This window comes from Epinephelus fuscoguttatus, linkage group LG8 (genome assembly GCF_011397635.1).
Source record: "Epinephelus fuscoguttatus linkage group LG8, E.fuscoguttatus.final_Chr_v1".
In the NCBI taxonomy this organism is placed as follows: Eukaryota; Metazoa; Chordata; class Actinopteri; order Perciformes; family Serranidae; genus Epinephelus; species Epinephelus fuscoguttatus.
Genome location: NC_064759.1, coordinates 29,601,057 through 29,613,311, shown reverse-complemented (window position 1 = coordinate 29,613,311; position 12,255 = coordinate 29,601,057). Strand labels below are relative to the sequence as shown.

The window sequence follows — 12,255 nt, the reverse complement described above, 5'->3', positions numbered from 1 at the left end:
GGGATCAATGCACTGTTCGTACTGTGGGACCCCCACATTAACCTGATTTCCTTTGCATCAGCATTTATATGTCACATTATGAATAATTTGCAGGGTTTATTGGTGTATTCTATGTGTATGTTACTAAATTGCTCCCCATGGTAATCATGGTTAATTGTTGATTACCATGGGGTAAATTTGTTGTGATATTGCACCATCTAGTGGAGAAACTGAGGGCTACACTTTCAGTGGGATTTTATACAGTCCCTGACATTACAGTTTTTTTCTAAATGCTTACACATTAACAGAAATCCTTGAAGCACTATCTCTTAAACCATTAACACTTGTAGCCAATGCATCTGCCAAGTGTGCCACACTAAATTATCTTCCTCTGTTTTACACTCATTTTGCAATTTCATAGCACACTAATAGCAAAACTGTGAACACTGATCTCTACATTGCTACATAAAATATATTGCCAATTTCCTTTCCACACCTTTGGAAAATGAGTTTGCTTATAAATCAGAGCTTGGGGACTATAAACAGACCACAGGTAAGCATCTGGAAACCAGTGTATGCGAGTCAAAAATTACAGATAGAGATGAAAATAATTTCATTAAACTTGTAACAAATAAGTGCAAATTTTCAAAAGCATTAATGACTGTAAACTCAATATAATCTGTTAATAAAACAGCATTAGATTTAATGAAGAGTGTTAGATTATGACTTGTGTTGGACTTAAAACTTAAAGTTTAGGACTTGGGATTGCTGGTCTTCACTTGACACTTACAGTGGCATGCAAAAGTTTGGACACCCCTGGTCAAAATGTTGTTTATTGTGAGTGAGGAAGATGAACTGATCTCCAAAAGGCAAAAAGTTAAAAATGACACATTTTCAATATTTTAAGCAAGATTACTTTTTATTTCAATCTCTTACAGTTTCAAAATAACAAAAAAAAACAAAGAAAAGGGCCTGAGCCAAGGGTTTGGGCACTCTGCTTGGTCAGTACTTAGTAGTGCCCCCTTTGGCAAGTATCACAGCCTCTTAACACTTTCTGTAACCAGCTAAGAGTCTTTCAGTTCTTGTTTGGGGGATCTTGACCCATTCTGTGAGATTCTTGGGACATCTTGCATGTACTGATCTTTTGAGGTCAATCCACAGATTTTCAATAATGTTTGGGTTGGTGGACTAAGAGGACATTGGCAAAACCTTCAGCTTGCTCCTCTTGAGGTAGTCCATTATGGATTTGGAGGTGTGTTTGGGGTCATTGTCCTACTGTAGAAGTCATCCTCTCTTCATCTTCAGTTTTGTTTTACAGATGCTGTAATGTTTGCTTCCAGAATTTGCTGGAATTTAACTGAATCCATTCTTTCCTCTACCTGTGAAATGTTCCCATTGCAACTGTTTTTTCCCATGAAGTTCTGCATCCTTTTTTTCCTCCAACACACCTTTGCTCAATGCCTCCAAAAAGTTCTATTTTAGCTTCACTGGTCCACAGGATGTGTTTACAAAAAGCATCAGGCTTGTTTAGATGTTCCTTTGCAAACTTCTGAGGCTGAATTTTGTGGTCGGGATGGAGAAAAGGTTTTCTCCTGCTTTGTGGGCATCAATTGCTTTAGTTTTCAGAGAGCTGGGCAGCTGTTAAGAGGAGCCCATGGCTGCTAATTGTTGGGGCAAGGTATCAGGAGTCAGAGTATACAAAGCTTTGAAATTTGCCTTTCCTAACAATGACTGTGAACAAGCCATAGCCCTATCAAGCTAATAATGGTCTGAGACCCTGGTATAAGTTGAGAGCTCAAATGTCTTGGGTTTGCATGGTGCTTTCTGCTTTCCACTCTAAATTTGTACAAAACAAAAATAATACACTTATTTTGCTTAAAATGTTGAAAAGCATGATGTTTCATCTCCAACTTCATGCCTTTTGGAGACCAGTTCATCATCTGCTTACCTAACTACTCACAGAAAATGAAATTTTGACCAGATGTGCCCAAAATATGCATGCCAATGGACTTATGACAAAACAATGACTTTGTTCCACCTCTGGTCTGTTGTGTTCAGAATACACATCTGTACTTTACACATTTGGACACGTGTGTATGTGTGTTTCCTACATGTATGACAAAACTACTGCAAACTGCTCTGCCATGCACACAGAAAAAAAGCAAAAGCCACAAGTTATACTGTCAGTGTGTAGTTGGTGCTTCAAGCTTAAGAGTTTGCAAGAATTGCTTTGTGAGTGATGTATAATGTTTTGCTGGTTCGGTGTAAGGTGTTGTGGTTAGTGTGTAGAGTTTTGCAAAATTAGCCAATAGTTTCAAAGATGATGCTGAAGCATTTAGAAAAAAAAAAGCCAACCTGTAATATATGTATTTGGCTCAGGATAGGACTTAATGTTTTCTATACTCAGGATACACCTGAATCTGGAAAACAATAGAGATGACAACCACTGCACATGTAGTATGGTTTGTTTAACCCTCTATATAAATCTTTTACATAAATCTGATACAACAGAGTTTCATTCTTTAGTCAAAGGAATTTTCCCGGGGCGTCGGTGGCTTGGTGGTAGAACAGATACCCCATGTACAAGGCTGTTGCCACAGCGGCCCGGGCTTGACTCCAGCCTGTGGCCCTTTGCTGCATGTCTCTCCGTCTCTCTCTCCCCCTTTCACACTTGTCTGTCCTATCCATTAAAGGCTAAAAATGCCCCCAAAAATATCTTTAAAAAAAAAAAAAAGGAATTTTCCCTCAATAAAGACAAACACTGTTTAGGTTTTTATATCAATGTATTAATGTTTTATTCTAATTACAATAAACAGAATATATCAGTCCCTTATTTGTACAAAAATACCTGAAAAGGTTACAATTAAGATTTATAAGCCATTCAACTATTTACAGATTGAAGCAAAGCACATGTTGAATACAGGAGCTCTCTCTTAAAAAAAAAAAGAGACAAGTTACTGTTTTCGTTTTTGCATTCCCTGAAATACATAATAGTTTATATTTTTATATATAGATATATTTTTTTTTACTTTACTCATTTGTACAGCCAAGGTATCTTGCATTATGACATGAATGCATGAGTCAAGATGATAATCGATCAATCTATCTTTGCAGGAATCTGGGACAATTCACTTTCAACTCCAAAAGTAAACTGAAACTGCAACTGAAAAAAACAAGCGTTCATTCTCAATCTCCTTTCGAGTGCCGTTTTCTGTTTTTGAATCGTATTTACTGAGTACATATTGAAAATTGCAAGGTTTCTGAGTGTGAACGGTCCCCTCTGAACGGTAGCTTTGTCTGTCGTTTGGTCCACGTCAGGTCTGGTTTGTGCAGATAAAGAGAAGTCATCGGAGGCACCATCTGTGGTTGCAAGTTACCTGGCTACCAAGTCTGACACTGTGCTCCATTGTCACTTATTTTATTTACATGTTTGAGTATCTAATATAATGACATAAATCAGATTATTTATTTTAATTTGATGAAATGATGGCGTTAAATTGGGATCTTTTTTATAAATTGGATATTCGTTGTTAGAGATGGGGGTTTTAAATCAGCTCAGGTAGCCAGGCAAGTATTTTAGTTTTTTGTTTTCATAAACAGCTTTAACAATACAATGAACAACACTGTTAATTTTAAATAGCACTGGATCTACTCCATTCTGCTGCAAGGATATTTTTTCAAGTAACCATAATAATTAGCAGATTGGTGGAGCACATAATGGAGGAAGGTCTGTTGTAACAACTCCCAGCTTAACAAAACTAAAATAGTAATGAATCCATCATCGTCTTGTACATAAAAGTCCGAGAGAGCTGATGGACCAGTAGTTAACATGCTCCAAGTCAACCCTGAGCAACCCAGTTACATTCATTTCTGTTGAGTGTAATAACATGGATATCCAGATCCCCTGATTTATTTTTCATGTGTTCACTAATTGAATTTACTTCCTCCTTTTGTGCATTTAGAGTATCTGAATATGATTGTTATGACTGTTAACACTCTACCTTAAAGGCTATCTGTCCCTCACATGATGACATCTGCTACCATTCACGTCAGTCAGAGAAAAAAAACAAAACAACATCTTGTGAATCTGCAGATGAGTGCAGAGTGGGAATTGAATTTCAGGGGACTTAGATTGGAATTAACAAACAGCTAGCATCATTATTTCAGTGACGTCTCGATAGCTTAAGATGACTTTCTGCAACTACAAACAAATTTATGTATTGTTATAATCCAGATTCCTCTTAATATCGAATATCAGTGACAGAATCTCTACACAATAAACTCAAAATCCACATTCATGCAAGTGATAAAAATCTACCTACTAAATTAAGTTTCTTCATTCTCTGACAGGAGGTCAATGCTGTAACCCATCCAATAAGGTTGCTCTGGTATCGTTTGAATTACACGGAATTTTCACATCCCTGTTCATTGCAGTTTTAAGGGTATAAAAATGTGACTGTCTGTATTAATTTCTAAATTTGCTTCATCAAGGCAATGGTGTTCTAGTGACTTATGAGAATGTTGAGGCTTACTTGACCCAGTTTCCCAAAATATTTGTGGCTTTATTACTTACCTTTTTTTTAAAAAAAAAAAATACAGGGGTTGAAAATCTTATTTTTTATAGATGTGGGAGAAAAGAGAACAGAAATTAAAATGGCTAAAAACGTAGAGATGAATGCTTTGGGAAACTCGAGTACTTCTTCTTAATCTCTCAACATTCCATCTGTCGTCTATTAGAACGATGGATGCCAGTGTGCTTTGAAACATCGCCTCAAAACAAGTGATGATGATGACAAAAAAATTGTTTTTGAATGAGACAAAAATAAAACAAAATAAAACAATAGATGCTATGTCATTACAATAATAATAATAATAATAAATCACACTGGTCAATCATTTCATGGTAATGACAATAGAAAACAGTACAGAACAGCGCCGAGAAAAAAAAAAATCTAAAATTTTCAAGTAATCAGTCACATCCAGATAAATAAATACATTTTTGCTGCAACAATACTTAAAAATAATGATTGAGTCATTGCATTTTAGATAAATAATGGTGACCATGCACAAAAAGTCAAAATGGTGTGGCTATTCTGCATCTCAGATGTTCAAGATAACCTGCAGGTAAATCAATCATGGCTGATGTTGCATTACAAGTACAAGTACAAATAGATATGTAAATGTCTGCTGACCTGTGACCTAACCAGAGCTTGGACTAAATAAAACTAGAGAGTGAGGTTTTAGAAATTTCATGTATTGACATGGAACAACAACTGTGGTGCGTCATTTCAAAGAGGGTTTGGTGAATTTACTGGGAGTGACAGACACCGAATATGAATATCATCAGATATACATCCAATAACTTTGGGCTTTTACATGCAGTATGTCTTCCTAGAATTAGAGATGGCTGGGATTTGCCCTTCATGTGTTATCCATTTAGTTCCAGACATGATCAATAGGTGCTGAAAAAGTAGCCCTGTCTATTTAAAAAGAAATTTAATCCAGGTTATCTAGAGACACGGTGCTGAAATCTTCCTTGCACTACAGTTAATTAAAGGAGCTCCATCGCAGACATGGCCAAAACACAAAGCGTAATCCATTCAAATACTTTTTTTTTTTTTTTTTACTAACTTGGCTGGCATTAGGAAAATAAGTTTTACATTCTATGTTTTTGATTTGACAATCTCATCATCATCAATCAAAAACACAGCATGTACCAGAGGCAACTCTAAATTTAAATGAAGGGACAGGGGTTAAGATAATAAAATAAAGTGGGCCGTGTGGTACATTTGCAGTCAGAGATCTGAGTCCTAAAATTTCCAGTTTTACGCTGCTGCCACACCGCTGATGGTGCATTTTCATTTTATCCAACAGCAGGCTAAAGAAAGTCTGATGAAACCGGATGTGACAGACTGAGAGGAGGAAGAGATAGAGATCATTTAAATACTCTTCCCTCTTGACATATCTTCCCCCACACTGTAGCAAGAGCTAACTTTTCATAGACAGTGTGCCTGAATTCACAAAGAGGTGGCGTGCAGTAGGCAGCAGGTGTATATGCAATACTGCTAGTTCACAAGTACTTCCAGGCAGAACAGGGCTGCATTATATGGGATGTACTGCACCAGAGTCTGGAGTCAGAGCACACTCAACCATGTTTCTAGCCACTTTTATGTCCAACAGCATCTCACTGACTTTAACAGGTACAGCAGGAGGCGGTTTGTGGAACACTTGTGAAGAGAGAGTCTGGAACCAGGACAGATGTTTAACGCAGGATCCACTGTATCTCTGGGGGATCTAATTTAGTTTCCTTTGATTCGCTATCACTTGAAAAACACCTGAAGGAAATGCTAGTGGTTATCCTTCCCTGTGCTGTGGTGAGGAGACAGAACAAAAGACTGATACTCTCCACTGTCCCACTTTATCTTTTGCAGCATATTCCATCGTGCATTTGCCGGCACTTTTAACTTTACAATCACCAAAACGGTCTACCCGGTAACAAAATTCATCTAGCTTTATTCCTTGTTATTTCACCCTGAATGACACCATGGTTTGATTAATGCTTATTCATGTTTGTGGAAGTTGCAGTGGACATACTTTAGGGAAATGGAGCATGCGACAGAGTAACAAGTACAGAATGACCTTACTGTGGTATATGTGAATAATGAAGAGTTGAAAATATCCAGGATGCAAAAGGTGGGCTTTAAAAAAATATATTATCAAAGAGACTATTAATAACAATACATAACTGCAATGTATCAAGAAAAGAAACCCTGTGAGGTGAGGGATGAGCAAATAAAATTTCCGTGAGGGTGGACAACGCAGATTTTGTTTTGTCCCCTATTTAAAAAAAATAATTTGTGTCAACAGTTCCAGACATTTCCTTAGCCGTTTTCATCTGATGTTTCCAATCCTCAGAAAGGATTCAGAAGCAGCCCTCTCTCTGGCACCTCCAAATCTTGTCCATGTTGAATTTTGACAAGTCCTTACATGCCTATGACACTAGAGGGCGGTGGCACCATCTCACAGTTAAGACAGCTGAGAAGTCATGCACCGTCAAAAGGCCACTCCCAGTTTGATGAGTGCAAAACTAAGAGACAATCAACTCTCCATCCACAGTATATTCTTTGAGGACGTGTGAGGAAGCTTGAATGAGACTACAGTTTGTTCTCAGAGAGCAGAGTGGTCCACACGGGAGCTCGAACTGTCCTGCTGATTGTCCAGTTGAAGGGATACACAGTCTACACTTGAGCTGCGTGATAAAACCTTGAGGGTCACTGTGTCCGAGCTTATTGATGACTATGGGTAGCAAGATTGTAGAAGATTTCGCGACAGCATTGACACAAACGGCAGTGTTCATTTCCTGTATCTTCTCTCCTCTTGACTGAGGAACCTTGTGAGCAGGTTGTGCATCCAGCTCCTCAAACATCCATGCAAAAAGGAATCCAACATGTCAGCAGTCTCTGGCGGACTCACAATAATATAAACAACAAAAACATCAGTCAATTCACCAGCTTCTTGTAAAGATAAAAACAAAAAAGAACCAACCAACAGAAAGATTCTTGTAGTTTTGTTTGTTTTAGGCAGAGTCAGGTCAAGTGATAGGGGGTCATGGGGTCAGATGATCCGAAGGTGTCATAAGGCCACGACGGTGCATGGGTGTTTGAGTTTACAAGGCAGCACTCCTCTGTTGAGCTGGTAGAACTCCACAAGCTGAATCAGGTCGGTGAATTTGGTGGCGCCGTCGTCAAGGCTGAAGAAGGCTTGGCCGTCCTCTTCACACTGCCGGGGTCAAGAGCGAGCATCGAAACACCACGGGGCAGGAGAAAAGAGAGGGCAAGAACATCAGTGTCTTTTTAAAGCACCATAACAATGATTTTTACGTGTTTGGACTTGTAAGCAACAAATCTCTATTAATCTTTTGCCTGACTTCCAACATTCTAGAGAGATCCTGGATTTAAGCAACCTTTTTTATACAAGTAAGACCAAACGGTTAATGGTTTGACTTCTGCGACTGACATAGTCCACAAAAACTTTGGGCTAACTAACAGTTAGTGAGTCTTTTGCCATAAATAATTTTAATCAATATAGTCGTAAAGGTTGTATTGTCACCCAAGAAAGAAAATAAACATGTCACAAGAGACATATAAATAACTAAAATAGCTTTAAAGGTCCAGTGTGTAGAATTAAGAGGGATCTATTGACAGAAATGAAATATAATCAGTATGTTTTCTTTAGCGTATAATTACCTGAAAATAAGAATTGTTGTGTTTTCATTGCCTTGAGCCATTCATACATACACAAGGGGCATGTCCTTGTCCATAGAGTCCGCCATGTTAAACCACCATGTTTCTACAGTAGCCCAGAATGGACAAACCCAACACTGGTTCTCTATTTTTCCATTGGCGACCGTAGTTAGCAGTCCCTTTATAACCAGCAACGTTGTACAAACACTGATTTTTTTAACATGAACTGTTTAATTCAGTGGGGTTTTTTTGGGTTTAAATCATGCTGTCTGTTTGCTTTGGAGACAAAGAGAATTCTAACCAGTTCACGCTTTGCATGTGTAAGAAGTTTAAGCTAGTGGTAATCTGCAATCATCACCACTAGGTGCCACTAAATCCTACACACTGCTCCTTTAATACTACCATCTTACAACTGCTTTCAACATTCAATGACCACTTTTTAATAAAAGATAAAAACAATTAGTGAGTAAAAAATATATATGTGTATAAAAGACAAAGCAATGCATACCGGTAGTATCTGGAAATGTTTGATTTTCTGGTGATGGCACAATGTGAGCACAAATGCCTTGGGGTTACTCTGACTGACTCTCAGCAGAAACAACCTGTGCACCAAGAGAAAGAAGGTCGCTGTGAGAAAAAAATTCATATGACTTTATAGATGCAGTAAGAAAAAATATGGAGAAGAAAAAAATAACACGTGTAAAATGTGTTTTCGCTCCAGCTCCCTTACCCATCGACTTGTCCCTGCTGGTGGATGATGCGATGGGATTCTTCTCTGGTTATCCTGCCGTGGTACCACAACTGAGCTATGTGGATGACTGCAGAGAAAATGCAAAATACATTTAAATGCATGTCAAATTGTTCATGTTAAAACTTAAAGAAAAAATATGAGAAGAAGCTCATGATAGACAATTTTGTAAATGGCTTTTACCTGAGCTTAGTGAGGAGTGGTGTAGTGGACTGTGGGAGCCGATTATGTTCATTCGTTGACTCCTCTTCTGAGAGAGATGCCACATACAGACAAAACAACGGGGATTAGTTCATGATCTGGTGCACATGGCAGTTAAGGGTGTGTAAATCTACTTCATGTACATTTGTTTCACATTTCTTAACAGTGAAGACAAATAAATAAGAGCAAAGTTGACAGTGGATTACACCAATTTAATCATTGTGGACTGAGTTTAAATCCATTAGATTAAATCTGACCATTTTCATATTTTGCCAGCTGCCCCACGGCCGTATCAGCTTTACTAATAAACAGATTTTGTCAGCTCAGAATAACTGAAAAAATCAACAATTACAACCAGAGGAAAATAAGCTCTGTATGAATATTTGAGCAAAAATAAACAGTGCCATCTGTGGAGATCTTTAAGGTCCGCTCCGAGCATTGTTGTCAGAGATAACATAAAAACTGAGGTTGTGTCTCACCCTCCACGCATGCCCCTCCTCCATGGCGGCGCTCTGAGCTTCTACAGGGTTGTCAATCACCCTGCCTATCCTCCCTGAGAAATCCATCGCCACAAGGGAGTTCTCCGATACACTCCGCTAGGGGGAGACAGAGATACATGATGGTTAAGAAGTAGAGTCAGAAGCAGAAACACAAGTGCCAGCTATGTGCAAATATAAGCAAAGGCAGTGCAATAAAAAGTGGGGTGGCACAGGTGACTAAGCCTTTCTGTGAATATCAACTCCTAAACTTGTCAGACTGGTAAGTTAGCTGTTGCTGGTGCATATTAATAAAGTATTTCTGCATAACCAGTATTTGCTCATGTTAAAGATCTCGGAGTTATTCAAAGCAATGTTGTGGCACTGAGGTTTTAAGGTGTTTTACTTTTTTAAATAAAGCAGAAAACTTACCACTGGTGCTGAAAAATGTGACAGCAAGGTTTTTCTTTGCTGGGGAATCTTATAATTCTGGTACAACACAATCCCATACTGTAAAGAAAAAAGGAACAAACTGGTTAACCAACACTATCAAAATCTTAGTAAGTGTATTGTATACACCATGAAAAACTATGTTATATATTTTTTGTCACAGTATTTTACCTTAAAGAGCCGGAAGGCCGTCAACCAACAGGTCCTTCCCTGCTCGTCCTCCGCACACAGCATCCTCAACTCCTTCAACTCCCCTCGACATTTATTGGGCTGTGAATTAATAGTTGTAAGAGTCAGTGATAGTAATCATTATCATCATCATTATTACTGCCAGCTCCACCATTATCACCACTGTCACTGATGGGAGTGAGCTGATGAGGATCATAAGAAAACATGTTTTAAGTGATACATACAACATTAAAACTTGGTAATAAAAGAAATTAAGTAAATAAACATTGAAATTAAGTAAATAAACCAGTATATCAGCACCCATATATACATCTATATGCATGCATGCCGACGCCCTTTTCACGAGACAAAGAGCTGCTGCACAGGATGTCAGTCATTCCTCAGCTCATAATATTTCATTAAAAATCAGCTCCATCTTCATCTCACTTCTGTCATCTGAGACTCACCTTGATGCAGAACTCGTACTCTGTGGGCGCCCCGTGCTGCTTCTTGCCTGTGATGACAGTGAAGATGTTGCTGTCTTCAAGGTCTGCTAGAAACTGTAGATGTCTGGGCTCCTGGAGACAGAAATAATTAATAAGTCAGAACATCACAGGGAGACTGAGCCTGGAGGTATACTGACAGACGCAAACACATGCAGAGAGACCACCATCAATAAAAGGCGGATTCTCGGAAGGTAATTACATTCAATCTGGAATATTTGCTGTGTTATTACTATAAAATGTCACTGGCGTATGAATTGGAGTTATATAATGATGAATAATGACTGTAATTACAGAGTTAAAAAGGGAAAGTGACAATGACATCTTATTCCCTCCCTTGAAGATGAAAATGGTGAGCTGCTGTTACCTTTGAGGTTCCTTTTGTAGAGCAGTAAAGTCCTGAGCGCCGCAGGAACATGTAAACTTTCTTCCATGACTTCCTGCCCACTTCCTTCACATACAGATACCCCTGGATCTCTGGACAGCTACTGGTCGCTAGGAAGTTCTGAAGGAGGGACAAAGAAAGACACAAAGCCAGGCATCAGCACACAAAATATCAGATTTTTTCGTCCTATAGTGTCCTCCATGGAGGAGGGTCCCTCTGCCACAGGAGGGCAACGCTGGATCACATCTGAAGCCTCTAAGCTCTCTGTCACCATCACAGCAAGATACTGAAAGCTGCAGCAGACACCATCTGTAGAGGCATCACAGACAGGAGATAATTGCTTTTTGTCAAAGAACACAGTGTCATCTGGGCTTCTTGCATCAGCGAAGGATGGACAGCTGACGGTTGAGATGGGCGGCAGCTTGAATTATTATACACCACAGTAGCGACCATGACAAGGCCAGACACTGTGCTACTGTCTAAAAAATTAAAGCGTGTAGAGTACTGAAGAGAGCTGAAGAAGACGTGTTAAGCATGGCTGGTGATGAATTTCTATTTTTTAATTTTCTAATTTAAATACAAAAAGGAAAAATAGTATGTATGTTTTAACACAATGTGTCATGTTAGGCAATGTCCCTGCCAAGACAAATACAGAACATGCGTTGACTCAACATACAGTTCATTTCTAATGGGAGCCCTTAAAGTCTAAATTGTCTTGTGGGTGTGTGAAGTATTTGCGGTTTCCATGTTTCACAAAAATATCGCACCATGAAGTGGCAGGTTAAGTTATTAGAGCTGATTTGGAATCTGTGGCTTGCGGCTGGAAGGTAAACTGTTCCAGAAGACTCTTCAATATCTAAAGCACATGTTTCCCAGTGTTTTGGAAACATCCCACAATGGGCCTCATGCATGAGCATTTTCCAGCATTTGCGGAGCGCACGTTCACACGCGACGTTCATTGAAGAAGCTTTCTTTTCGAGGCGCTGCACCTCGGCTGCCCCGCATCGACATGTGCTTCTTGCGCAAACGGGGAAATATTGCAAACACCTGGCTGAGCCGGGGTCACAAAGCGTCTCAGTTTGGACAGCACTCTAATTGAGTG

The 12,255-nt window shown here is 39.0% G+C and overlaps 1 protein-coding gene across 4 annotated transcripts in view; it reads right to left on the bottom strand.

Annotated features, from left to right (window-relative positions):
- Positions 1 to 2,743: 2,743 nt before the first annotated feature.
- Positions 2,744 to 12,255, bottom strand: part of grb10b (growth factor receptor-bound protein 10b) — a 79,662-nt gene continuing 70,150 nt past the window's right edge. For 3 of the 4 annotated variants that reach the window (XM_049583225.1, XM_049583227.1, XM_049583228.1), the window contains 9 exons: positions 11,136 to 11,273; positions 10,733 to 10,843; positions 10,269 to 10,367; positions 10,080 to 10,157; positions 9,651 to 9,767; positions 9,154 to 9,220; positions 8,953 to 9,040; positions 8,731 to 8,824; positions 2,744 to 7,758 (listed from right to left, as the gene is read on the bottom strand). In XM_049583225.1, the coding sequence (XP_049439182.1) occupies positions 7,612 to 7,758; positions 8,731 to 8,824; positions 8,953 to 9,040; positions 9,154 to 9,220; positions 9,651 to 9,767; positions 10,080 to 10,157; positions 10,269 to 10,367; positions 10,733 to 10,843; positions 11,136 to 11,273 (939 nt within the window). In that variant the 3' untranslated portion in view covers positions 2,744 to 7,611. The remainder of the gene's footprint in view (positions 7,759 to 8,730; positions 8,825 to 8,952; positions 9,041 to 9,153; positions 9,221 to 9,650; positions 9,768 to 10,079; positions 10,158 to 10,268; positions 10,368 to 10,732; positions 10,844 to 11,135; positions 11,274 to 12,255) is intronic. The other variant, XM_049583226.1, reaches the window with a different exon arrangement.